General features: G+C 36.1%; 1 protein-coding gene across 21 annotated transcripts in view; it reads right to left on the bottom strand.

Annotated features, from left to right (window-relative positions):
* The window catches only part of Kcnt2 (potassium channel, subfamily T, member 2), a 368,389-nt gene that overhangs the window by 44,420 nt on the left and 298,980 nt on the right, over positions 1–24,989 (bottom strand). For all 21 annotated transcript variants that reach the window (XR_001784498.1, XR_001784494.1, XR_001784492.1 and 18 more), the window contains one exon: positions 16,555–16,666. Coding sequence is in view for 17 of the 21 variants with exons in the window: in XM_017320510.1 (XP_017175999.1) it covers positions 16,555–16,666 (112 nt within the window). In the remaining 4 variants the exon portion in view is untranslated. The remainder of the gene's footprint in view (positions 1–16,554; positions 16,667–24,989) is intronic.

The raw sequence follows: 24,989 nt of genomic DNA, 5'->3' as shown, positions 1-24,989 counted from the left end.
TGCTCAGATAAAGTGAATATTTATACCACACACCATCATTTTAATTTACTTCTCAATCTGTCTCAGCTTCTCTCTCTCACACACACACACATATTTACATAGAAGCTCCTTTACATGTTCAAAAAAAAGTTTATGTGTAATAAGTATGCATGTATATTACAAAGCACAGTAGTTTCTTTAACCATAAGTCCACTATTATTTGAATGCCATGCTACAAACTTGGAAGGCTTAGATTTGAGACAATTATATTTTACAGGAGTCCTTTCTTCAAAACAAACCAAAGATGCGGAAATGAAGAGAGCAAATGTTTCATGTACTAACAATTGAAAGAGGCATCTAAGAAAGAAAGTTAATCTTGTACTTACTGGACATTAACTTCAAACAAGATTATTTCTTCTCAGCCATCTTTATGTTGACAGACTGAAACAGCTACGCGCATAAGAAATCTAGTTCTTGTAGAAACTGAAGGCCACATTTTTTTCTGTTTCTTTTTTTTTAATAAGGTATTTTCTTCATTTATATTTCCAGTGCTATCCCAACGTCCCCCATACCCTGCCCCCCACACACTCACCTATCCACCCACTCCCACTTCTTGGCCCTGTCCCCTGTACTGAGGCATACAAAGTTTGAACAACCAATGGGCCTCTCTTTCCACTGATGGCTGACTAGGCCATCTTCTGATACATATGCAGCTAGAGACAAGAGCTCTGGGAGGTACTGGTTAGTTCATAATGTGGTTGCACGTATAGGGTTGCAGATCCCTTCAGCTCCTTGGGTACTTTCTCTAGTTCCTCCATTGGGAGCCCTGTGATCCATCCAATAGCTGACTGTGAGAATCCACTTCTGTGTTGCTAGGCCCCAGCATAGTCTCACAAAAGACAGATATATCAGGGTCGTTTCAGCAAAATCTTGCTAGTGTATGCAATGGTGTCAGTGTTTGGAGGCTGATTATGGGATGGATCCCTGGATATGGCAGTTTCTAGATGGTCCATCCTTTCTTCTCAGCTCCAAACTTTGTCTCTGTAACTCCTTCCATGGGTGTTTTGTTCCCAATTCTAAGAAGGGGCTAAGTGTCCACATTTTGGTCTTCGTTCTTCTTGAGTTTCATGTGTTTCGCAAATTGTATCTTGCGTCTTGGGTATTATAAGTTTCTGGCCTAATATCCACTTATCAGTGAGTACATATCATGTGAGTTCTTTTGTGATTGGGTTACCTCACTCAGGATGATGCCGTCCAGGTCCATCCATTTGCCTAGGAATTTCATAAATTCATTCTTTATAATAGCTGAATACTACTCCATTGTATAAATGTACCACATTTTCAGTATCCATTCCTCTGTTGAGGGACATCTGGGTTCTTTCCAGCTTCTGGCTATTATAAATAAGGCTGGTATGAACATAGTGGAGCATGTGTACTTCTTACTGGTTGGAACATCTTCTGGATATATGCCCAGGAGAGGTATTGCAGGATCCTCCAGTAGTACTATGTCCAATTTTCTGAGGAACCGCCAGACTGATTTCCAGAGTGGTTGTACAAGCTTGCAATCCCACCAACAATGGAGGAGTGTTCCTCTTTCTCCACATCCTCGCCAGCATCTGCTGTCACCTGAATTTTTGATCTTACCCATTCTGACTGGTGTGAGGTGGAATCTCAGGGATGTTTTGATTTGCATTTCCCTGATGATTAAGGGTGCCGAACATTTTTTCAGGTACTTCTCAGCCATTTGGTATTCCTCAGGTGAGAATATTTGTTTAGCTCTGAGCCCCATTTTTAATGGGGTTATTTGATTTTCTGGAGTCCACCTTCTTGAGTTCTATATACATATATATATATATATATATATATATATATATATATATATATATTTCTATATTGGATATTATTCTCCTATCTGATTTAGGATAGGTAAAGATCCTTTCCCAATCTGTTGGTGGCTGTTTTGTCTTATTGATGGTGTCTTTTGCCTTACAGAATCTTGGCAATTTTATGAGGTCCCATTTGTCGATTCTCGGTCTTATAGCACTAGCCATTGCTGTTCTATTCAGGAATTTTTGCCCTGTGCCCATATCTTCGAGGCTTTTCCCCACTTTCTCCTCTATAAGTTTCACTGTCTCTGGTTTTATATGGAGTTCCTTGATCCACTTAGATTTGACCTTAGTACAAGGAGATAGGAATGGATCAATTTGCATTCTTCTACATGAAAACCACCAGTTGTGCCAGGACCATTTGTTGAAAATGCTGTCTTTTTTCCACTGGATGGTTTTAGCTCCCTTGTCAAAAATCAAGTGACCATAGGTGTGTGGGTTCATTTCTGGGTCTTCAATTCTATTCCATTGGCCTAGTTGTCTGTCGCTATACCAGTAACATGCTGTTTTTATCACAATTGCTCTGTAGTACAGCTTTAGGTCAGGCATGGTGATTCCACCAGAGGTTCTTTTATCCTTGAGAAGAGTTTTTGCTATCCTAGGTTTTTTGTTATTCCAGATGAATTTGCAGATTGCCCTTTCTAATTCGTTGAAGAATTGACTTGGAATTTTGATGGGGATTGCATTGAATCTGTAGATTGCTTTTGGCAAGATAGCCATTTTTACTATATTGATCCTGCCAATTCATGAGCATGGGAGATCTTTCCATCTTCTGAGATCTTCTTTAATTTCTTTCTTCAGAGACTTGAATTTCTTATCATACAGATCTTTCACTTCCTTAGAGTCACGCCAAGGTATTTTATATTATTTGTGACTATTGTGAAGGGTGTTGTTTCTCTAATTTCTTTCTCAGCCTGTTTATCCTTTGTGTAGAGAAAGGCCATTGAGTTTTTGAGATAATTTTAGACCCAGCTATTTCACTCAAGCTATTTATCAGGTTTAGGAGTTCTCTGGTGGAATTTTTAGGGTCACTTATATATACTATCATATCATCTGCAAAGAGTGATATTTTGACTTCTTCCTTTCCAATTTGTATCCCCTTGATCTCCTTTTGTTGTCGAATTGCTCTGGCTAGGACTTCAAGTACAATGTTGAATAGGTAGGGAGAAAGTAGGCAGCCTTGTCTAGTCCCTGATTTTAGTGGGAATGCTTCCAGCTTCTCACCATTTACTTTGATGTTGGCTACTGGTTTGCTGTAGATTGCTTTTATCATGTTTAGGTATGGGCCTTGAATTCCTGATCTTCCCAAGACTTTTATCATGAATGGGTGTTGGATTTTGTCAAATGCTTTCTCCACATCTAATGAGATGGTCATGTGGTTTTTGTCTGTGAGTTTGTTTATATACTGGATTATGTTGATGGATTTCCATATATTGAACCACCCTTGCATCCCTGGAATGAAAACTACTTGGTCAGAATGGATGATTGTTTTGATGTGTTCTTGGATTCTGTTAGTGAGAATTTTATTAAAGATTTTTGCATAGATATTCATAAGGGAAATTGGTCTGAAGTTCTCTATCTTTGTTGAGTCTTTTTGCGGTTTAGGTATCAGAGTAATTGTGGCTTCCTAGAATGAATTGGGTAGAGTACCTTCTGCTTCTATTTCACAGAATATTTTGTGCAGAAATGGAATTAGATCTTCTTTGAAAGTCTGATAGAACTCTGCACTAAACCCATCTGGTCCTGGGCTTTTTTTGGTTGGGAGACTATTAATTACTTCTTCTATTTTTTTAGGGGATATAGGACTGTTTAGATCATTAACCTGATCTTGATTTAACTTTGCTACCTGGTATCTGTCTAGAAATTTGTCCATTTCATCCAGATTGTCAAGTTATAGCCTTTTGTATAAGGATCTGATGATATTTTGGATTTCTTCAGGATCTGTTGTTATGTCTCCCTTTTCATTTCTGATTTTGTTAATTAGGATGCTTTCCCTGTGCCCTCTAGTGAGTCTGGCTAAGGATTTATCTATCTTGTTGATTTTCTCAAAGAACCAGCTCCTCATTTGGTTTATTCTTTGAATAGGTCTTCTTGTTTTCACTTGGTTGATTATGCCCCTGAGTTTGATTATTTCCTGCAGCCTACTCCTCTCCTCTCGGGTAAATTTGCTTTCTTTTGTTCTAGAGCTTTTTGGTGTGTTGTCAAGCTGCTAGTGTGTGCTCTCTCTAGTTTCTTTTTGGAGGCATTCAGAGCTATGAGTTTTCCTCTTAGAAATGCTTTCACTGTGTCCCATAAGTTTGGGTATGTTGTGGCTTCATTTTCATTAAACTATAAAAAGTCTTTAATTTCTTTCTTTATTCCTTCCTTGACCAAGGTATCATTTAGAGGAGTGCTGTTCAGTTTCCACGTGAATGTTGTCTTTCTATTATTTTTGTTGTTATTGAAGATCAGCCTTAGTCCATGGTGATCTGATAGGACGCATGGGACAATTTCAATATTTTTGTATCTGTTTAGGCCTGTTTTGTGACCAATTATATGGTCAGTTTTGGAGAAGGCCATATTTTAATGAAGCCAATTTTGGGGTTCTTAGAAAAGCTTACTTTCCTTTTTTTCTTTTGACAGTGAGTGATAGGATGTTCTGATGGCCATGACCACAAAACAAATACAAGGATGTTCAGAACAGAACCTGCATACACCAGATATAAATTGCTACAACCACCATGGGAATTGGTATTTTGGTTTTTCATAAATTTAAAATATATAACCATTAAGGTCTTTCTATGCTATGCCTCATATACAAATGACTCTAAGTGAGCATACCACAGTGATATTTGTAACTCCATTTTTGTAGTTTTGCTGTTTACAGTGAAAATAAACATTTTTGAAAGTTTATCAAATGGTATATAGGTAAAGGACATGATTCCATCCCGTATTTCTTTCTATGTTCTTCCTTTCATGAAAAAATTGAACTTGGAATTTTAACTTCTTCATGTGGAATTTTTAATGAAGGTCCCCATGCTCACGTTTATATCCAGCCTTAAATCTACCCATGAGTCTTATCCTGAACATCTCTTTATTAATTTGAACTCAGCTACATCTGGGTCCTTTCGATAAAATCTTGCTAGTGTATGCAATGGTGTCAGCGTTTGGATGCTGATTATGGGGTGGATCCCTGGATATGGTAGTCTCTACATGGTCCATCCTTTGGACCATTGGACACGCAAACTTTATATGCCCCAGTACAGGGGAATGCCAGGGCCAAAAAGGGGGAGTGGGTGGGTAGGGGAGTGGGGGTGGGTGGCTATGGGGGACTTTTGGTATAGCATTGGAAATGTAAATGAGCTAAATACCTAATAAAAATGGAAAAGAAAAAATAAATAAATTTGAACTCAGAATACCTACCTAGTAAATCCTAATCAAAGATGCCAATTTTATCAAAGAAACCTTGTCCTGCCTCTCTCCATTACCTGTATATCTACTGAATTTCCAAAATCTATCATTAGCACAGTGTTATTTATGTCTTCTGCTAAAGTCTATTGCTATAACTTGCAAACCTAACATTTTCTAACCACAAATCCTTGTTACCCCAAGAAAGGCTCACTGCTAATTAATGTCCTTCCTGGCAACTCAGTTTCTGTTTATAAATTGAGTCCATTTACCCTATAATTAGACTTTTCTAGACATGCCTGGAGAATAGAAAACCAAAAATTCTGTGATTAAGAAAAAATACTTCTTATTTAGAGAAACAGAAATGTTTTCATCTTTGGAATGTATTCTCAAGCCAAATGAAATTTCTCATAAGTTTAGTGGATCAGTGTGGATATTCTTCAATATATCATGATTTCTTCACACAGGTTTAACCTGCTGGTCTATTTTCTGATAGAGTTAAATTTTCTAAATCTAAGAAATTTCTTCTACATTTTTTTAATGTAATAACTATACAAACCTACATTCACACAATTTTCCAGGTCAACCACATCATTTAAAACATTTTTCCAAATTTTAAGATTCGTTGCTATTTCCATTTGTTAAAAATGACAAACAGGTATTGCATCATGGAATGCTTTGGCAATTTACAGAAATATATAACAAGGTTTGAGTTTAGTTTTTCTCCTTAGTAATTATGACTTCGGAGATTTTACTTACTTTTTTATTTCATTCATTTCTCATTGTGATTGCAATAAATAAAATATCTATACATATTAGATACAGTAATCACTTAGAAAATATTATAGTCTATCATAATTCTTTTAATATGTTATATTCTTTTATAGGCTTAAAGAATTCATATGTTCTTCCTGTAATGTGCCTTCCCATCATTTTACCTCACTGGTTTGGTTGTTATTGTAACAAAACTATTACTTCCCTACAAAGGCTTACCACCTTAGAACAGCCTCCTCCAATTAGTCTTGAATATTATCTTCAACTACTTGCATTACACAGTTGAAATCTATAACTCCTTACTTCTTTCTAGAAGGTTGTTTATTGATTATATGTCTCCATTACACTCTCAGTCCCATGAGAGAATAGACCATGTATTTTGTTCCTGCTATTTACAAACACTTCAGTAACAACATGTGGTCTACAGATGGGCAAAGAAATCCATTTTAGCACAAACATTGTTCAATTTTTAGTAACTGCATATACATCAAAAACTTATTAAAGATACTAAGACTTTTAACATTCATATGCTATAAGTAAGAAATTTAAAAAAATAGGAAAAGAAAAGGAGGGATACTCAATACCTCTCTTGCCTCACTGGAGTTACTTAATGGAAGTCTGAAGATATGAAGGAGTGTCCTGTTCATTTCTATTTTGCAACTTAACCTTCCTTTAGTATTGTTTGTTTTTGCATTTTGTAAAGGGTGTTTATTTGATCAGATGGGCACTAGATGTAAATACTGCTTTTATTTTATCAGTTGGAGCAATGAGATGAAAGCTGTACCCACACTGCTCAAATACACACCTTGGCCTGAGGTCAGTAACATTTCTCTGTTCTAACGATCCTTACGCCCCCATAAAATCTAATCTTCCAAGATGACTGATTTAATCTGGTTGTTCTCAGCTTCCCATGAATTGCTCTGCTTGGTCTTACACTAACTTTGGCAATATGTTCTAATATTCTTCCTCATTCTCTCACCAATTCTGTGTTCACCTGTGTCTAGCTTGTTCTTTCTCCGACTTGTTTCTGTGAAAACTGTCCACATATGCATATCCTTTTTCTCAGTGTTCTGTTCTTAAGTAAGCTTTCCTTCCCTTCTCTTCTCATGCAGGTTGGGCATTTCCTATCTCTGACTCATTATGTCAGATCTTGCTCTGATTCATCACTTTGTTCTGCAATTAGAGTTTTTTTTTTCAAACATGGTTGGTTCCTTCGACAGACTAAACTTGCCTTCATTGTTAGTAAAGCTGTGTATTATGGGTTTGTGTGTATTCAGCCAAATCATTCTGTAATCTAGAGCATACCTACAGTCAAGCTGGATCCCACAGAACTAGACAGTCTATAAATATAATTCACTGCCTGAGCAGCCATGTTGTTAGATTAAAATTCCTCTCCAAGATTTTATGTCATACTAATTATGTATACTATTGATTCTAGCACATGCAGGCATGGCAATCCTCCTAAAAATGGAGCTATGTTTTATGAACCACCTTTCCTTGGCTTAGCTCCCGATCTCTGATCCTCAATCCTACTTTTCTCCAGAGCCTCCTTTGACTGATAAATGCAACTAACACCCGTCTTCAAAGAAGCTTCTCTACAGAAAACGGAGATCATCAGAGTAAATCACAATGCAGAGATCAGTGGATCCCATGAATACAAACCTCAACACATATACCCACATTACAAATCTCACAGCTATGATTTTGGGAACATCACAAAACTACTGCAGGAATGACTGTAAGAGACAGAATACCAGAAAGTCTACTGTGAAACTGTCTCTTTTAGAAATAACAGTATAAGCAAGACCAGAACAATCAATAGATATGAAGTTGTAGAAGGGGGGAAACTTCATGGGCTCCCACCCCTAGACAAAGAGTTACTGTTAACTAAAAATTGTTCGAAGGGGAAACATTACCCTTTATTATTCAGCAAATACAGAGTGGTCAACTTGAAGCCATATAATTAACAACAACAACAACAACAACAACAACAACAACAACAAAAACAAATAACAAAAACGGCCCCCTTATCTTTGTATACTATGCATATGTGTAAATATTTATATAACAATAATAATAAAAGTAAAAAGGACTGTTAGTTTCACAGTGGGAAGAGTATGGAGGGAAACATGAAAAGGGATACAGGGAGGGAGTAAGGCGATAAGTGATCTAATTCTATTCTCATTAAAATGTTAAAATAACAAAATAAAAAAAACAAAATAAATTCTCATAAACATGAGTATAGAATCATAAGTAGAGTACTTGTATATCCTCTGCAAGGCCTCCAGCTTCATCTCACACTAAGCAGAAACTTTTCTTTCCAAATAGAATTTTTTATCCAAGCCAAGCTTTACTAAAGAATTATTTTCCTGATAAGCATTTATCTAAAGCACTTAAAAGGAGTATGTGATACTTACATCATTGCTTAAAGATTTAAGGTGATTTGATACATTTGCTCATACCTGTCTTTTGAGTAGATTTGTGATCACATATAAATGCTTTAATTGGAATGAGAAATTTCATTCTGGCAGATAGCTTGTTTGCTATGTGGCAATCCAATACCATATGGAAAGAGATGACATTTTTTGGATGTAATAGAACAGTGTGGGAGGCAAAGCAAATCAAGACTCATTGGAACAAATTATTGGCTTCTGCCCCTGTCTGAAATACAATTCTTTTACATGCCTTCATTTCCTCTCTGACATCTGACAACAAAGTTCCTAAGTCTAGTAGCTTTTCTTAACATTTACCTATACAACATTTTTTAAAGAATTTAAACATGTTTTCTTTTTTTACTATGATTATTCATCCACTTATTTATTTATTTACATCCCAAATGCTGCTCCTACTTCTGATCCCTCACTCACAGAGTCTTTCCCTTCAACCTCCCTCCTCTTCTCCTATGAAGAGAGTGGGGTCCCCCTGGGTATCTCCCCACCCTGGCACATCAAGTCTCAGCCTGATTATGGGCATCCTCTTCCACTGAGGCCAGACAAGTCAGCCATGAAGACTGAGCTGCCTGACTGCTACATATGACCTACACAACATTCTTAAAGTATTTGCCTCAAATTATTGAAACTGTAAAAGTCTGCCTGATTTTTGACACCACCATTTCATTTTAGATGGCTCTTTGACTCTGCATTTATTTATTTAATTGTTTTCTCACAGATAACCTTTAATGAAGTTCAAGATGAATCTTTTGGCTAAACTCTGTTTCCTTAAAACTTCCTTCTTTTTTAACATTTTTACTTCTTTGGTTTTAGAAATAGTTCAGCAAATAGAAGCACTTGCCATGAAACCTGATGACCCAAGTTTAATCCCAAAGATTGCAATTGTGTGAGAAGAAAACTGTCTACTACACATTGTGCTCTGACATCCACTCATGCATATGCATACATATCATGGTGGTTTGAATATGCTGAACCAAAGAAGTGACACTTTTGGGAGCTGTGGCTTTGTTGGAGTAGGTACAACCTTGTTGAAGTTAATGTGTCACTATAGGGTGGATTTTGAAACCCTTCTCCTAGCTTCTTAGAAGACAGCATTCTTCTCTTAGATGTCTTTGGAACAAGATGTAGAACTCTTAGCCCCTCCAGCATGATGGTGATAATGGACTGAACCTCAGAACGTGTAGGCCAGCCCCAATTAAATGTTTTCCATTATAAGAGTTGACTTGGATATGGTGTCTCATCACAGCAATGGAAACACAAACTAAGACATTAATTTATGACCATCAATACCCATAATTTGAACATACATACATATCTTCATATATACCATATACTTCACATAGTACCATCTATATAATACATTCTACAATATTAATATTATTTAAAGTAATTGAATACACATTTTAACAGTCATTTCTTATTCAGAATTCTCAGGCTCCAGCATCAGAATCATCCTGCCAGACATTCCTTATTTCTTTATGAATAACTGCAATTACTTATAATACTTCTCACTTACTCCACCATGTCCCCCTTTAAAAAGTACAGAATTATGGTAGCAATTACATGAAATCATAAATCTCATGGAGTCATCACCCCCATGTCCTTAGGCATGATGCATCTTTTTCCTCCACATAGAAAATTCAGAGGCCAGAGTTTGGGTCACCAACATCTGCTTCCAACGGTCTTTCCAAGTTATCTGATTAGGACTTTTCAGTGAGAGCTACTAAGGAGTCATATAGTTATCTAGTTAAGGCCTGAAAATGCATTTCTTTTATGGGTTCTAAGACACCATGGAGAATACTCATATTTGCTTACATAGCACATTGTTTTCCATAGCATCCCAAGATCTCTCCTTATTTAGAGGTTCCGATGCTACCTAACTCTGAAAAGGCTCCACCGGGATGTTTTTATGCTATGTGTGAATACTTCTGCATTCATCATTTTCTCCCTTTGTGCTATTCACTTTTTAAAGCAAAAATGAATCAAACACTTTGCAGCAATGTTTCTGTCCTACTGGTATTAAAAATATTAACAAATAAAGTCTTGAACAAATGACTCAATCCTGATGAGAATATATGATATAAAGTTAGATTAATTCAAAAAACTGCTCCAGTCCACACCACTGGCAGAAGCATCCTACTCCAACAGAGTAGCACCCAGACACCCAGCACCCAGACACCCAGCACCCAGACACCCAGGTAAGCCTCTCCCCTCTTGTTTTTAGACCACTAACACTGCCCAAGCTGTCCCAGCCCACCGCTAATAGCCTTTCCTTTTTTGGTCACCATATACTAGCCCACTTCTGTGGAATCCCTCTGCTCCACCAGAACCCAAGTTAGCAGCCAGATCCCCAAGTATGCACTAACCCAGGGCCATCTCAGTCTATCATCAATATCCTCTCCTTTCTATGTCACTGTTTTCTTTCTCACACCTTGTGCAGAAGTACCAAGAAGCCTAGATAAACCCTACCACCATCCTTACCAACACTCTCCCAGTGCTAGCCCAGAATTCGCCCTGAAGTCCTTCCTCTCATCCTCTATTTATCCCCACATTCTTATGCACACTTCCAGCAGACCCTGATCCCCGAGAGGCTATACTAGCATGAAGATTTTTAGAGAAGCCCCCACCTCATGAATGAGCAATACTTCCCCAGAGCCTTCACAACCAGAGGCCATACCAGCACCAAGAACCCCATTCATTCTAAGTCATTCTATAATAAGTCATTCTATCCAGGCATAAACCCCTTGCTCCACCAGAGGCAACTCAAATCAGGAATAGGAGAAGGCTGCCCACTCTACCAATGTCTTTTCAATATAGTATTTGAAGTTCTACCTAGAGCAATACAAGAACTAAAAAGAATCAAGGGTATACAATTTGGAAAATGTCTTAGTTAGGATTTTATTTCTGTGAAAGTACACCATTACCACAACAACTCTTATAAAGAAAACATTTAATTGGGGCTGGCTTACAATTCAGAGGGTTAGTCTGTTATTATTATGGCAGGAAACAAGGCAGTGTAGAGGCAGACTTGATGCTAGAGAAGGAGCTGAGAGTTCTTTATCTTGAACCACAGGCAGCAGTGAGAGAATTGACTTGGGCTTCTGAGACCTCAAAGCCCAGCCCCATAGTGATATCCTTCCTCCAGTAAGGTTGTACCTTACTCCACACTAGGGCTATTCAGCGTCCACATAGGGGCCCAATGTGAATATTATTCATAAAAATAATATTTATCACCTTTTGTAAAGAAATAAAACATCATATTTTCTTTGAATTCATTTGAAACATTTCACAAGAAAAGAATAAATAGGGTTTTTAAAACTACACGAAACTATACTAGTGAATCCAACCCAGTATTGGCATTCAGTACCACAATTCAATTTTGCAATTATATTTCCTGAATTTTTAATGAAAACTATTTAAGTTATTTGTCTGTACAGAAAGGTGCAAAGTTAAATAATATTGTCTTAGGAGTTTTATACATGTGTTACCTATCATATGATAATTCCTAAGTGTTTTGTTTATTTTTAAAGCTGGCAATTTTTGGCAAGGCATTTTGTGCATCCACAGTGGTTGACTAAAAATAATCTATTCCCTTTAACTTAACTTAATTTAATTTAATTTAATTTAATTTGAGTACTATTTAAGATGATGTAAAAAAATATTCCTATTGCTTTCACATAATGAACACAGAATTTTAACATTTTTCCTAGAGCTCCCACACAGTTCATCCTTAGTTATTAGTAAGATTCTTCCCGCATTCTTTGGCTTGCCAATAACTACAGAAGTTTGTATGTGACTCTTTCCATTATGATATCAATTCTCTGCTGTTTCTTCTTGTGTGGGAAGACTATTGTCCTTCGTTGTGTTTATTAAAGGACAGTCTGGTGATGTAGAGGTTAGTCTCTTACTTTATTGTACATTGTTCCTATCAATCCAGACCTAACACTCGGCATCTCACATCACTGTGTAAGTAAAATGATTGTAAAGTCTGACTATTTTATCATTGGTGACTGGCCATGGTAAAGGAAACAGTTGTGAAGAAAGTTGTTCATACATCACATGAATAAATGAGGTGTGTGTGTGTTTGTGTGTGTGTGTCTGTGTCTGTGTTTGTATGTGTGTGTCTATATGTAGTTTGTATATCTGTGAATGGTATGTGAGTTTCTGTGTATGGTGTGTGTGTGTGTGTGTATGGTGTGTGTGTATGGTGTGTGTGTGTGTGTGTGTGTGTGTGTGTGTGTGTGTGTCTGCATGTGACATTAATATAAGATATAACCTGTAGAAGAAAAATCCTCCTCCTGTCTTCCTGCTCTCTTTCTTTACTTCCACCCACCTGGTCCATGTCTGCATATCGCTCATACTCTTTCTGTTGTGATGCTTGCTGGGTAGCATGTTTTCTACAAGAAATGTCTAAGAAAGATAATTATTCGGCAAACAAAAACAATGAAACAAAAGCAAATGGATTAAAAATGCAAAATAGTAAGATGTGCAAGTTTGAAGGAAACAAGTTGTGCATGACAGGAGCACAATGACTGTCCAGTTTACTACTGGCTAGTTTTTTTTTTTTTTTCTTGACATATATGGACTGCATTTCTCAAACTCTCATTAGATGTCACTACACGATTGAATAAACCAATGGCATATGAGTGGGAGGAGTGTATCTTAATCCCAATATAAGTTCATGGAAAATTCAAATTGATTACCACTGGTTTTCGGAATAGTGTTATTTCGTGCAGTTTACTTCTAGTGTTGAAAAAATGGAAGATGGACTAATAGAGAAATGTGAAAGGAAGCTAAAAAACAAAGCCTGACTCGAAGTTACTGTCTCGATAACCTGAAACCAACTCCCATGAACACTAGAGAAAAACATGGATCGCAGAAACAAGTAGAAAATGACACAAAATCTACATTCAGGAAGAAATTATGAGAACACGTCTGGCTGTGAAATCAATCAGAAACAAATGCATGAGTTTATTATGTTTTAGGGAAGAAGCTGTAGTCTAAAAATTCTTTGAATTTTTTCAGCTGCCCTAAGGAGTAAGTTATATATTCTTTTATATATATATTGACTGAGCTGATATGAATAATGTAGTGTAGAAAGAAGCTTGAAGTAAGCCTCAGGGAACATAAGACAAGGTTTAGCAACTGCATTATGTGACCAGGGATCATCATGAAATTTTCGGTGACACATTTTCAAAACTGTCAGTTGGAAAGTTGCGGTCCAGTGATACTGCTTTTAGCTATTTTTTCCATTTTGAACCTGAAGCTGTAATTGTGTTGATGTGCTGTTGTGATGATGGAGTTAAGGATAAGCACTTGTCACCTTTACATTTGATAAAGCATCGGAACCAGGCAGGCCTCTCTGGCCTTCTATTGCACTGTTTGCTTAAGAAATCCACACAATTCATGGAGGTGAAGTCTTCTGAGAGTACTCCAGAACACTTTTGGTCCCAGGGCTGGCACATGCCTTACTGGGTAAAAGTACTTGCTAGAGAAGCCTACAACCCAGTTGAACCCTTGGAACCCACACTGGGAGGGGATACATGACAAGTAATGCTTCCTTCTGTGCCTCAGAGGTACAGTGTAGCATACAGGTAGCAAGACATGCTTACATGTATACATGTATACCCACATACACACACACATACACACACACACACACACACACACACACGACAACACAACAATGACCATGACTACTACTGCTACTGCTACTACAACATAAGACAATTTTTAATTGTTTTAAAAGACTCATTCCATGGGTTTCTTTCTAGACTTTGATCATCTGAAACTGTCTACTGATCCCTAGAGACAGAGATTTGCCAGGACCAACCTAAATGAACAAGTATAGCAATGTATTCTTGATATGTAACTTGACTACCCTAGAGTGTTTTCTCTTTTAAACATCAATAGAATTGCCCTTGAGCTTCCACTGGAGTCCAGTTAAAGTTTTTATAAATAATATTAAGAACCCCAAGAAGGAGCACCAATTTCCCCTCCCTGTATCTTCCATCCCAAGAGCAACATTTCACACATCGACAGTGATACATCACCAGGAAAACCGTTTGACTCTGCAAAGATCCCAGGACTCCTGCTTTCTGTAATCCAATCAACAAGCAGGTTTTCCACATCCTCTAACTGCAGCACCCTAACAAGTTTTTCAAACTGACCTCTCTCTTGGACAACAAATCTCAAAATAAATCTTCCTTTTAATCCAATGGGATTCCACAGCATGGATTTTCATGAGTGTTCAGCAGGACCTGTTGCTAAGTAACATAACTTCTTGCTTGTTGCAAAGATATACAGATTTGATTTTTCCCATAATGAGCACTGATAGATAATTGGCTGATACACACTCAAAAGGTATGTTACTGGATATTTAAATGTTACATATGAAATATTGATATATTTCTAAGCTTCTTAGTAATTAACATAATTTGTTATACTTTCTATTGTATTCCATACCCAAATAAAGTTTTATATGATTTTAGAAAGGATTTCTAATTTGTCACTAGATTTGATTTTTAATTAACTGCTTAAAGAAAGATAAGACAAATCTGCATTTTGCCTTTTTATACTTAATGGAAGAAATATTTAATGAAACTAGTTCAGCAACTCATTTTTACTGAAAATATCATCTACAGTTATGATATTTCCACATCAAGTGTTTACACAAATAAGTAGTTGTAGAGACTGGGGTTCTTATTTGTGACAATATAAACAAATATAATTTACCCCTTTACTATAACAAAAATTCTTGTTAAATAAAATACTGGGCTGTTTCACCTTTATTATAAGCCATACATTTACATGCCATTATTTATTTTTAGTCCCATTTACCAGATAAGAATGCCAAAGCTAGAAGAAAATAATTAATCCAGGATCCATTACTGAGAAGTAGTGGAAAGGTTGGACCAGTCTAACCCCAGAGTCTGGCTTCTTCATTACTATGCCATCTTATATCACTTGTTCAGACAATGGTAAAATACATGTCATCAACAATTTGACCCAGACTCCTAACTGCTGGATTTGTTTGTGGAGATCTGATCTATTTATCCCTCATTAGACATCCTTTACTGTATTAAAGTGTAGTGGTAGCTTGGAGGTTGTTCTGAACACTCATGGCTCTGTTTCCCATACAACATGGATGTGAGCGCTGTATAATCTTGAAAGACTTATTTAAATCATAGCAAGCTTATTGTCCATGTCAGTAAGCAGAGAATACCCATGATTCCCCTAAACCCATAGAAGAATATAGGAAGAGTGGACTATCATAGTATATGTTTTGCTATGGAGATAGAAATATACAAAGAGAACCAAAACCCCTTTAGCAATGTATATCTTCACAAACTTCAGGCAGTTTCTGTCAAAATGGTGAAACTCATCACTGAGGCCATATATTTTATCTGACTCTATTCAACTGGCCTTGTACTTGCCCCCAAACAACACATAAGTAAACTGTTGTATATTTGTATTACTAAGTTAGTCTGACTATCTGCACTTGAGGCAGCTCATCAAATAGAAGAATGAGCTGAAACACTGATGTTTGTTCCTGACATTTGCAGAATCAAAAAACATCTGTTGATGAGGTAGTCTCTAACTTCCTGAGTAGGTATTTACAGTCTATGTGAATTGCTGAGTCATAAATCTCTATATGAGTAATTGTGTACCCTTCTAACATTACCCAAAATTAGAGAAATCATGAACACCACATCCAGCTTGATCCCTGAGAAGGAAAACCAAATCTTAACATCTATAGAACATGCCATGGTAAAATCATTGATCCATTTAGCCTCCTCATCGTGTGGTCCTAATTAGGTAACCTCATTGTAATACTCTTATTAAACCAGATTTCCAGTCCTTAGTGCATTTTGCTCTTGGTTTTCACGTTCAGATGCCCTGCCACAGCTCTACTGTGGTATCTCCCTCATCTAGGTGAGCATCATACTTTGCTTTTTGGGGGGCTGTACCAGTTATATGACTGCAGCAGGAAATCACCAAAGTGTGTTATTCTTTTAGGGTATATCATCCATAATTGACCATCCAAAATGGTCAAATTATCTTAATATTGGTCTTACCTTTTCCAGTTTTGAAAGCGCGAGAGAGTAACAATCCTTGGCTCTGAATTGCATGAATCTCATATTTGCTGGATGCGTAAGCTCAGTGATGATACTGAGACTTGAAAACAACCTAAATTAAAGAAAAATTGCATCACACTAATAATCCAATATGGCATGTTTTTATAATAACATATTTATGAATGAGTGATTGTTAGCCTTAGGTATAAAACTATATCCAATTATAATAGCAGGCACTACCACATAAAATGATCTATAAACTAGAAGAAAAATGAAACACTATTTTTCCCAATATTTTAACCAACATGTTAGTACTGTGAGGAAAAAATAAATTCAACAATTCTCCTTTTATTAGATATTTTATCTCCATAATTATGAAACTGCATGGAAGAGGAACTCATAAAGTTGATTTAAGAAGTTATTAAGTTTACTTTGAGAATGATATTAAAATAAAATATAAAGATATTTGGATTGCTAAAAAAGAATTGCTGATGCTTTTCTTGTCCATTCTATGAGTTCTCTAAAGCTATGGCTGCCTAGTATAATGATGTATTTTTTTCTAAAGGTCAAATCTTGGTACAATGAACATCTGAGATAAGAAAACACTATAATTCAGGCAAATTTCACCAATGAATTGAAGCCAAGTTTAAAGTATTAATAATGATGTTAAAAATAACCTAAGTTTTTTTTTTGTACTACTTTCTTTTTTATGTCTTGTTTTTATACACTCAAAATCTCACAAGTCCACAAACACTCACTTAATTGTTCACTTTCATGGAGAAATGAATCTTGATGTTACAGTAATTGACTTCTGTTGCTGCTCTGGTCTAATCTGTTCTTCATCTATCACTTGTACCTTTTCTGATTCTATTTTGGGATACTTCGGTAGTTATGTAGTTATTTTCTATGGCAATATGCCTTCCCCTCCAAGAAACAGTGTCTTTTAGGTTAAACTAAGCAAGGACCACTTAAAATGGCTACTAGTAGCTTGAACTCGTCCCTAAACATAAGGATTAGCACTTATGGAAAACAGGAGACATAATCTGTCTCTTTGAACTCTCAATACCAAATCAAAGCTCTGCTCTGCTCTGCTCTGCTCTGCTCTGCTCTGCTCTGCTCTGCTCTGCTCTGCTCTGCTCTGCTCTGCTCTGCTCTGCTCTGCTCTGCTCTGCTCTCATTTCATACTAATGCCAATGCATAGGGCACTCCTGCTTCAGCAGCTGATTGCTTGACAGCACTTTACAAAAGAATGTACTTGTTTGAAAAGAAGACCGCCATCCCTGAGCCATAGAGCTGAGGTTGGTTTTTACATTTCCTGAGGCCTAATGTTTCCTGATTCTGATGGAAAGTTACTAAAATGTCTCTCATCTGCCAGGCAATAGTGGAAAGTTAACACTTGAGCAAGTTACAGGGACTTGTTCCTAGCATGTGACAACTATTCATGATGACTTTCTCTCAGGTCTCTTTCCAAGGCCTGTCTTGATCATTCATGTTGATACTTGAAACTATCCTTCAGAACAGTCTCCTTCATAGTTCTATGGGAAACCTGTCCATCCTCTTCTTTAACTAGGAGAGCCTAAAACCTTGCTGTCATTCGGTTTATAATGTAGGGAGTATGATGCCTTTATCTTAGTTTTGATGACAGGCAGATCCTATTTCTTTATGTAAGTAACATGTAGTAAGGGTAAAGTAAATGCTACCAGTAAACAATGACCTGATTGAATTCCCTTTTATTAGGATTAACGTTTAAAAACACAGTAATTTCATTTGTGTAACATGCCACTGTTTTGAATGTTATATAAGAAAGTGCATTCTGAAGATTATGGACAGTTTGTGAAACATTTTGCCAAGCAGCAGACAATGGATAGTATACTTAAGGAATTTAAATGTTTCAATTATTAATATTACAAGTAGTAGTAGTAGTAGTAGTGTGCATGGGGGAGTAAGAGAGGGAGGGAGGGACAACAGGAAGGAAGCTACAGGAGAAAAGAAGAGTGGGAGGAAAGGAGAGAGAGAAGGAGGGAGGGAGAAAGAAAGGAAGCTACAGGAGAAAAGAAGGGTGGGAGGAAAGGAGAGAGAGAAGGAGGGAGGGAGAAAGGAAGGGAGGGAGGGAGGGAGCCTGAGCAGGCCCTAGTCTGCAGGACCAAATTGCTGCTATGTCTAGTGGAGGCCTTAATGCTCTTTCAGCTTTTCTCTCTCCTTAGCCTTTCTGCCTAAGATGCAGTTGATTTCTTCTTTACTTTTCTCCTCAACCTTTACATGCTGAAAATCAAGGCTATTTTTTTTATACATCCTCTAGAATCCAGTTAGAATGTGAAGTCTTAAATCTTTTGAAGTGAAAATCCTTCCCTAAGGCCCCTGGCATTTGATTTTCACACTATCTATTGTCCCATACCCTAGGGGATTTACTTTTATGAAATAATAATATCTGGAAGTCTAGATGTTCCTTTCAGTACCTACTTCTCTGGGTATAAATATCTTGTTATATCTCATTATACTTCCTTAAAAAACACACATTTTGTGACATATTTTCTGCAGTTTTTTTTCATGCAGTTAGGATGATGGGTTGGTAGTAGACAAGTGTTCTGCTTTTTAGTTTAAAGCAATTTTATAATGTGTGTATACCAAACAATCTTGGGATAGTTTCAGCATCTTCATATTTTAATTCCAAATCACAAATGGTAGTTTGTCATATAAACCCCTTTATTGCAAAGGTTCTTTAAAAAATTATAAGTGGAAAAAAAAAAGAGGAAAAAAGTCAGTTGATTTTTAGACTAGTGAACTACTTAAACCCATTTCAGTTTTTTGAATTTCAAAGTCATCAATTTAATGAATTAAACAATATCACTAAATACATTTAACATATGGGATGTCATAATATCAAGTAATGTGAAATCGTTACTTAAGTGAATAAGTAATATCATTAAAGTGACTCAATTAACACAAATTCTTGTGACTTCTTTAGACACTAAATGTTGTACTCTATATTTGAACTTCCTTCTTTGTTCTTTCTGTCTATACCTCCTTTTGTGCAAGACTATAAGGCAGTTGGCTTAGTCTGACTCTATCTTCATTGCCTACAGACTTTCACTGGTCTGTGCCAAAACACTGCATGAGCTCAGATCTATAGAACTAGTCTTGTAGCTGTCTTTTTGGTTCTGACTGCTGTTGGTGGATTTAACAAATCTATTATTGGTCAAATGCCCAAACCATATCCTCTTGATTGGTATTTGATGATTGGCTGTTGGGGGTTTCCAACATCTATTGCAAATCAAGAGAAAGAGCCTGATTTTCTCCTTAAGGCAATGTCTTACAATGGGTATTTTACTGAAGAAACTGAAATGCAGAAAAATAAAACATGTTTACTGTATTTCTGTAGCTGTCAGAATCTAGCTAATACTCCAAAATTCAGATTCAAAATGCATTTTTTTATCAGTATAACAAAGAATGGGCATGTGGGAAAGAAACCTGGATGGTCAAAGACAATAATATATTATTAAGAATATCTATCAATATGATGGTGTTTCACATATTAAAAACTCTATTTTCGGAATATTAAGTCCACCACTCACCTATCATACAGAGTGCTAGGCTTGTTATATTGGTCTTTGAAGAGAGAGCTGATGTGTAACACCTAATAAAACAAAGACTTGACAAAATTCTATTATTAGAGTTCTCTGGTCTTTGAAAATACAAAGAGGTATAAAAGTGAAATACCCATGACTTGACCCTCTGCAAACTAACTATGAAGAGATATGTATATTAGTTAACATACTGATAAACTGTAGCAATGGACTGCTCCTATATGAAGAGACAGCAAGACACTAGTGCATTAATAACTTCTGAGGCAAATACAGCTTCTAAATAATAGAAATGTAGTTCATCTTTTAGAGAACTTTTATTTTCCAATGAATTGTGAATTGTATGTATTTGTACGTGGCTTCTTTCTCTAACTTATTAGATGCAATAGAAATATATACTTATAAAAGGTAAATGCTAAGAATGTATGGATATTAATTAAAATTGCAGGACCTGATTGTACTTGAGTTGCTTTTACACTTGAAGTTTTATTTGCAGCAAGATGTATGTGCCTTGGCTCTTATACATAAATGAACTTACATTTATTATTTTAAACTAAGTAATAATGTATTAGCTAAGCCTGCCACCTAGTGAAACTTTTTAAGTAATACTTGTGAAATAAAGTATTATAGGGCCCTTTATATCTACCAAAACATGTGCATTCAATTATAGCACTTATTTATGTATTCATTTACTAATATATCTAATTAAGTTTCTTATAATTGCTGATACCTAACATCTATTTTTCAGACTTAATATTTGCTAAACACATTGTGAATGCTAAATAGTTCAGTAATAACATTATATAATAAGCCTCTTTTCCCCAGACATGAACAGTACAGTAAAACAATATTACAAGTGATAAATATTATAATTAATCTTATTCTTTCCTTTCTTACTACTTTATTTTTATACATTTTATATAGTATTGTTTAAATAAATTTAAATAAAATAAAATGATCACATTCTTTCGCTTGGTAATTGGTTTTTGGGAGTTTCCCACTTTCATTACATGTGAAAAAAAACTAGCTGTGTTATCTCCTCAAACCATAGGTGCGAAAATGTCCCTTAAGAATCTCTTCCACTTGCACTTTACTGAAGAAAATGAAGCAGAGAAAAACAAAACATGTTTACTGTAGAATTTCTGTACATGTTGGAATCTAGGTCACATTCCAGAATTCCGGTTTAAACTGGAATTAAGTGCCTCTTCTTACCACTATAATAAGGAGTGGGCAGGTGGAAAAGAGAATCAGAGAAAAATAATATATTTTTATTACGAACATCAGCAATACGTTGGCTTGTTTAATTTATCTTAATGTAGTATCATTATAAATAAATAAATTAATTAATATAATTAGAGTTTATTTTAATCTCTCTCTGATTATTTCACTCTCTGACTCCACTGTGTTGCCTGCTTCCAAATTTATCTCAGAGAAGAGTATGCACACCTGGAAAATTTTTAGTGTATTTTACTTAAAACATTATATCTCAAAATAAAGTGTTATACTATAAAACGTCTAGTCTAGGTGGCCAGAAGTGATTCTTTTTAATAGGGAGTAAAGGTAAAATTTGTAGGCATATGGACAAACGTAGATGGAAGAAAAACAGCTTGAAAATGCAAGTGTATTAGCACTGACATAGATATAAAATATACCTTAACTTTTCATGAGTAAAATAAAGTCAAGACTTCCTTAGGAAAAAGACAATGATAGATATGAATTTCTCCATATTTTGAAGTTTTTATCCTTGTAAACCATAGATTATATCAAAATGTTTTTGCTACATAAGTGGAGTTTTTTCTATTTGTGCAAACTGTGTGAATTTAAAGATCCCTGTTTACTCTTATATTAATTTGAATTGTATTGTTTTCCACATGCATATGCTTCCATTGCTCAAAAAGACTCTGATTTCTTGGGCCAATTCAAAGTGGAATGAAAGTTTCCTTTTCCACTTTATCTCTTTATGCTGTTACAGTCCTAACAACAGAAAAAAACTTTATTGGTCTAATCTGCCCCATTCTTTTACCACAAATACTCTCCACCTTAAACTTAACTGTCTCTCTGCTCTTCTTAAAGGATCACCTTGCTAACATACTCTCATCTGCAAAGCCAGGAAAATGGTTGATACTGCAGGGCATTAACATATCCTGGCAAAATGGTCTTTCTTGCTCTGCTCCATTCCCTTGAGTAGTTTAGGTTCTTAGTGCCCCAAGCTCCTAGTGAAGTCTATTGGCATGATTTAGAGGAAAGCTAATCTCATGACATTTCTGGAAAGCTGTGGGGAATGTGGTGTGTGCCTGGAAAACAGGCAGTTCTGTCTTGCCACAAGTTAAGGATATCATTGGTTTTGAAGATAGTTTTGTTTCTCAACCCCTAATGAAAATGTGTCCTTTCTCAGAAAAAAAAAAAAATGATGAGTCTGTTCAGATGAAAAAAAAAAAAAAAAAAACCAAAAAACCAAAAAACCAAAACCCTCCATAAAAGAACAACAATGCCACAACCTAGTTATTTTGAACCCAATTTTGATGTGCTTGCTTAAATTTAGCTTAGGTTCAAACACATTTCATAATGCTATGCTAATGTAAAATATTTTATAAAAGAAATGTGTGTATATGTGTGTGTGTGTGTAATGTGTTCATGTATTCCTACATATATGGGTATATATGCACATGAGTGTGTAGACCAGATATCATTTCCACTGTCATATTCTTTGATGTTTAACTTATAGACAGTGCCTATAAAGAGACTACACCTCATTAGTTTGTTTAGAGTAGCCAACTGATAAGCTCTAAGGATCTCAATTCTCTGTCCCCCAAGCTCACAGACTGCATATGCGGGCTAGTAAGATGATTTTCTTATGTGGGTTCTGTACTCAGGAACCCACGTACATGACGCAAGGATTTTGAGCACTGAAATATATTTCTGGACCCAAGATTTCAAGGAAAAGAGCTAAGTTTCCTTGCATTTCAAACTCATACACATTTTCTTGGACTTTTTGTCTGGGAAGAATTGTGTTACTGTTTCTATTTAGATGTGGAGCTGGATGGCAATAAGCTCCAGTGAGATAGGTAAAACAGGACATGACTTGGCAGAGGCCTTCTCTCTCAATGTTTTTGGTATTCAGAAATGGTCTCTGGGGAGGAGTAAATCAACCGTATAGTGTCTAGAAACCTGATTTCTGAGTAAAGAAACAGAAATACTCTATATCTCCCCGACTTTCTCTAGGGACTCTGATGTTTCATCGTAGTGGTTTTCCAGAGAATTTCATTATATAAGGGATAAAGATGGCCTCAGGTCTAGCCCCCAAAAACAAATACACAAATCAAATCCAGCATTAATTGCCTACTCTATATTACTTCACATTAATATTAATTATCTGAATGTTTTGAGTGACCCAGCAAAGATACATTTCTAGAGGTATTGTGGTGCAGTAAACTTTAATTTAAACCTAGTTCAGCTGGCATCTTGAACAGAATACTGGGACTCAATGCCGGAGAGCATCAATAAGTCCCACTACACCGAGAGTGATGATAAGAGAGAGTACAAGAGTCAATAAGAGGAGACTCTTTATGACAAAGTTGACCAGTTGACAAGTTGTTGGAAGATTAGTTCTAAGCTTTAGAAGGATTTTAAATCACTGCTGAGATACCCTATAAAGTATGCTAGGTTTTAAAGATAAAGGCAAGAGAAGGCTGTCCTTTCAGGATGTAGTTTCTAGATTGTCAGCTACCTGTGAGTAAAGAAGCCCTCCCTGAAAGATTCAACTCCTGCCTCTGCTTATTGATATTGGGTGACAGACAGCTCAAAGTCTGGTATTCTGGTACAGACTGTGACTGACGAGCACCTCAAAGATGTGGAAAGCTGGAGATTTAGGATCTACAGCCAAGTGACATCAGCCTAACTTTAGTCCTTTTAGCCTTTTATTGCTCACCTCTATCTGACCTAATATTCTTATAACTTATAATGGTTTTATACTCTCCTTTTGAAATCTAACACACCACTAGCTTCCACTGATCCAAAAGTTAAAAATACTATCAGAAAGCCTCTGAGACTTACAGCAGAGCCATCTCTTTTGGTGTATGCCATCAACCAGACACTTCCAATTATGAATTTGAAAAAAAAACTTTGATTTTTTTTTACTTTTATTTTTATTCTTTAACTATAAAAACTTCATGAAACTGTTTCCATCCTAGAACATGTTATTTGGGACAACTTGTATCTATGTGTCTGGGGCATAGTCAGTCACATTTGCGTCCAGCTTATTCTGTCTTCTCCTTCCCTTGAGATGAGAACTATGATTTTTTTTTAAATAGGCACTAAGAAAATCCATAAGACTTAGACTCTATATAGGCAAATACACTATGAGAGAGTCAATAAATTAAGACTATAATAAGTTACAAAAAAAATCTTGCCCAGGATTTGGGTATGGATTATGCCTATAATCTAAGAAATAAAATTGTGGGTGGAAAAATAGAGACAAGAGAATCTTCAGTTTGATACACACTGGGGGTTTGTCTCAAAACAACAACAACAAAAAAACCCGAAAAGTCCTCCAAAGCAATCACATAATAAAATAACTATGTAGGGTTGCAGATATGGCTCAGTAGTAGAGCATATGTTCAGTATTTGCAAAGGACTGGGTTCAGTTCTCATTGCTGCTGAGAGAGAGAGAGAGAGAGAGAGAGAGAGAGAGAGAGAGAGAGAGAGAGAGAGAGAGACTTATTTAGGTTATTCTGTTGAAAGAATTCATTTGACGCAAAACACATCGTTCCTGTCATCACTGTACAATTTTGGGACCACTAATCAATCTAATCAGAGTAGAAGGGACAGATAGAGGGATGTAATTCCTTTTACAAC

The sequence above is a fragment of the Mus musculus genome, chromosome 1 (genome assembly GCF_000001635.26).
Source record: "Mus musculus strain C57BL/6J chromosome 1, GRCm38.p6 C57BL/6J".
NCBI classification, from domain to species: Eukaryota; Metazoa; Chordata; class Mammalia; order Rodentia; family Muridae; genus Mus; species Mus musculus.
This window is presented reverse-complemented; position numbering and strand designations above follow the sequence as displayed.